The sequence below is a fragment of the Pleuronectes platessa genome, chromosome 9, assembly GCF_947347685.1.
Source record: "Pleuronectes platessa chromosome 9, fPlePla1.1, whole genome shotgun sequence".
NCBI lineage: Eukaryota > Metazoa > Chordata > Actinopteri > Pleuronectiformes > Pleuronectidae > Pleuronectes > Pleuronectes platessa.
Window position 1 is genome coordinate 7,402,920 of NC_070634.1, and position 3,879 is coordinate 7,406,798.

General features: G+C 45.3%; 1 protein-coding gene across 1 annotated transcript; it reads right to left on the minus strand.

Annotated features, from left to right (window-relative positions):
• Positions 1-354: 354 nt before the first annotated feature.
• On the minus strand, positions 355-1,772 carry LOC128448134 (putative claudin-24). The gene has a single exon (XM_053430698.1). It carries the CDS (start codon positions 1,504-1,506, stop codon positions 847-849), a length of 660 nt encoding a protein of 219 aa, XP_053286673.1. The 5' UTR covers positions 1,507-1,772; the 3' UTR covers positions 355-846.
• Between the last annotated feature and the right edge of the window lie 2,107 nt (positions 1,773-3,879).

Here is a 3,879-nt window from a genome sequence, read left to right on the forward strand (position 1 = left end):
TTCTTCACAGTACACACACTGCCCATTAAAGCATTCATTAAACACAGCTTAGCTCAGCGAGTGACCAGGAAATCTGGTGGAATTAGTCTCAAGCTGCGTTTCCACCGCCGCAGACACACCTGATGAACCACGACGGCTGTTTCAAGTCGCCACCGCCCCCCCCCCCCCCCTGCTCGGCTTGTCGTCTGGTTGTTCAGACAGCAACTGGGGAAACGCTTCCCCCCGAAAATAGGTTTACGTGACTGAAAGAGCAGCCATGTTTTCACCTCTGACATAACAAACTCAAGTAACTTTTTCCTCTCACAGATATTAGAGTTCATTATTTTTAGGACTAGCAAACAGAGAATACAATACTTGAGCAAAAATATTACATTTTTAATGGAAACAAGAAACAACGTCTTTACATGAATCATCACATGAACAATGTGTGCTGCCTCTATGTTTTAGTTTGAAGAATAACTTACAATCACAGCATTTTAAAAGCTAAACTTTCTTGTGAATCAGGCTACGTTTGTCTGTGCTGGTGTTGATAGGAGAACGTTTCCGATGCAGTCACAGAGTAACGAATATAGAGCAATCTTATAAAACACATCTTTAAAAAAACATTCATTTTTACTGGTCACAGCAGGTTGTCTTAGAATCTAATGTTTGATTGTTCAGGTGAGTCATTGGAAGTAGCTGAAATGAGGCCGAGTTTTACAAAACCTTTAAAGCACCTCCTACGCGGGGATGTGAAACCAGATGTGAACATTATTGTTTTGAAACTGTTTAAATGAAGTGCAGTTCTATGGGGGATTGTGTTGTGCTGTCAGCCTCTAGGCAGGTCAATCTATCATGGACGATCCATCAAACGTACTCTGTGCGCTTCCTGAAGTTAATGTCCGTACTCATCACCTGGTACCGTCGCTGCTGCGCCGGCTGAGGCTCCACCTGTGAGCACCAGCTTGAGGTGACCAGGAGCAGCCCGGCCACTACCAGGAGGAATCCTCCCACCCAGCCACAGAACAGGGCATCTCCAAACTCCCATCTTGGCACCACATCAGGTACTTTATCGTCAAAGAAATGTATGACGGCTAAATGGGCCATGTAGGAGACAGGGATCAGACACAGCACTCCAGAGACCATCCCCAGCAGCCCTCCCACAGTGGTCAGAGTCCTCTTGGTTCGACAGCCTCTACCTTCTTTACAGATGTTGACCAGGTACAGCCCAGGTATGGCTACCAGGATTCCCAGCATGCCCACAACGAGGGATGCACACATGAGGATGCGGGCCAGCTTGATGTCACTGGAGAGGCCCAGCAGGCTGTCATAAGCTCGGCACTCCATGCCCCCGACGTCCTGGACCACGCAGGTCTCCCACAGGCCCAGCTCGTAGCTCTCCACGGGCAGCAGGGCGGTGGACATGGTCAGCCACTGTGGTAAGATAGTGGTGGTCAAAGCACACAGCCACGCTCCAACATAGACCAGCATCCCCAGCAGCTCCAAAGCGCAGGCGCAGGTGTCCATCCCTCTCTCTCTGTCCTCCACGCTTGACGGAGCCTCAAGAGTTCTTCGTCTCTGGAGAGGCCTGTTGATGTCCAGCCGGGACAGACGCTGCTCACGGTACCTGATAATTGGAGTTGACTGCTCGGTCTCTGAACTCGGAGCTGTTTCACAAACAGTTCCCACTCAGAGGAGCACACGTCTTGCGTTGCGGGGAGGAGAGGGGGGCCTGTTCAGGCCCTCCCCTTTGTGGTCCGTCTGCTCCTCTGCTGTGCCAATGGGCAGCAGAGGCAGAGATGACTGGGCAGCCTCAAGATCATTGTCAAATGCTTTTTTTCTGTGATAGCAGGCCCCAAGGGATGTCATTACATGTAGACAGGATATTTATGTTTTATGAAAAAAGTCAGTTTTTGTATCCTCTATGTCCTCAGAGACTCAGAAGATTCAGTGCAAAAATAAACTAGAATGGCAAAGTGTTTACCTCTGCCAAGGCGCAGCAGTACCCTAATGAAAGCACATTTAAATTCACAAGATCCTGAATTTGTTTGGGATCTGCACCAAACTGCACACACTCTTAAACACCAGTCCCCTAGACATGACTGAATTTCAAATCAGATAATAATTCAAGATCCTTGAATTATTCTCAGAGAAATCAAGGATAATGTTGAAAAAGTCAAGATGCTAAGAAAAGTTAATAACATTCCTGGATCCACACTCTGATCCAGATCTGCACCAAAATTTAAGTGGTTCTTGATTGACCCATACCACATCCTTTTCCTTTCAACAATTTTCTTGATAATTAATTAATCGTTTTCGCGTAATCCTGCTAACTAACTAACTAACAAACAACACATATATGAGCTTTATTGACTAGTTATAAAACAAATATACATGTGTAGTACAGCAGGTTTCATTTATTTATGTACGAATGCCACACAAAGATAAGGTTCTCATAAACTGAGTTGCCTCCAGACATTAAACGAAACCTCCTGATTTGAATCTGTGTGTTATGTTGAGGACTTTGTCTTACACTAATGTTAGTGCACTCTTCAATGTGGAAATACTCCAGGCTCTTAATTGATTTATTGTCCATGAAGTAAAGTGATGCAAGGCAAATAAAAGCAGCTCCATGAATATTGAGATTGGTTCATATATGTTTATGAGCTAATAATGTGACTTTTTTCATGTTCATCAGTTTGGTGTAGCTGGGCCACAGTCAGGCCTCCTGCTGCATGTGACTGAAGGAGAATCGACAGTGCAGCTTATTGTGGCTCTCCTATGAACACAGCACAGCCTGTGGGAAATGGACGTAGGAGGCTATAGATCAAAGCTGTGATGCGAGAAACTGGTTCCCAGCCACACACATGCACACACACACACACAACACAAACACACACACAAAAAGACACACACACACACACACACAGAAACACACACAGCAACACAAACACACACACACACACACACACACATAAGACACAAACAAAAATGCACAGATAAAATCCCCAGCCTGCTAAACTCCTCCTCCTCTGGAGCAGAACACGCTCAGCTGACTGAAGAGACGTCCTGACAAAGACTCTAAGTTTGTTCGGCTGCACACATGAACACCCGCAGACTGGTGTTCTGGTGTGAGTCTGCAGCAGCGGTGCATGTGTCTGGTGCACTGGGGGCCGAATAATGCCAAATTCCACCAGTAAGAAAAAAACTGCCTTCAACTTCAGAAAAGCATCTCCACAGTGACACAGACAGGAGGATCAAAATTCCAGCTCAGTGGAACTTGATTTTCAAGTCACAATGAATTGTAAGTGCACCAAAGGCTTCAAGTGAGGAAATACAGTAAACAAAGTCAGTGTTGTTGCAGTGCCTACAGGTCACAGATAGAGGGAGACAAAGATCCTGCCTCACACATACATGGTGCATGCATTACAATTATCAATGCGTGTATTTCCTCCTCTTTTTCTGGCAAGATGTCCAATACTTGAGTATCATGCTTTAACGCAACGGATGTTTTGATGTTTAAAAATCAAAACATGGGGACTTTAAAACTTTCTCAGCATGTCCAACTTCAACTTTGTTACGAGTAGGGATGGGCAATTAAAATTAAAATGTATCATAACTGACATTTATACCCTCCCACCGAAGTCTTCTGGAAGCTGGTGAAAGGAGAACTCAAGAAGCAGCTGACGTCTTATGCAGAAGAGTTTAATGTAGAGTTGATTCATCAAGGAGACCAGAAGGTGGAACAATAAACAAACGCTAACAGAGCAACAAGAGCAATTGTCACCCCCATGTCTGAAGATGTCCCCCACAGCATTCCCATATATCTTCTTCTACTTGCGTCACCCATTCTAACAGCACACCCACGAAAGCCTAGAATTGCTGTCACTCTGTATGTTA

Bases quoted from the DNA above. Each gene is read 5' to 3' on its own strand.
- LOC128448134 (XM_053430698.1), bottom strand. From the start codon at position 1,506: ATGGACACCTGCGCCTGCGCTTTGGAGCTGCTGGGGATGCTGGTCTAT.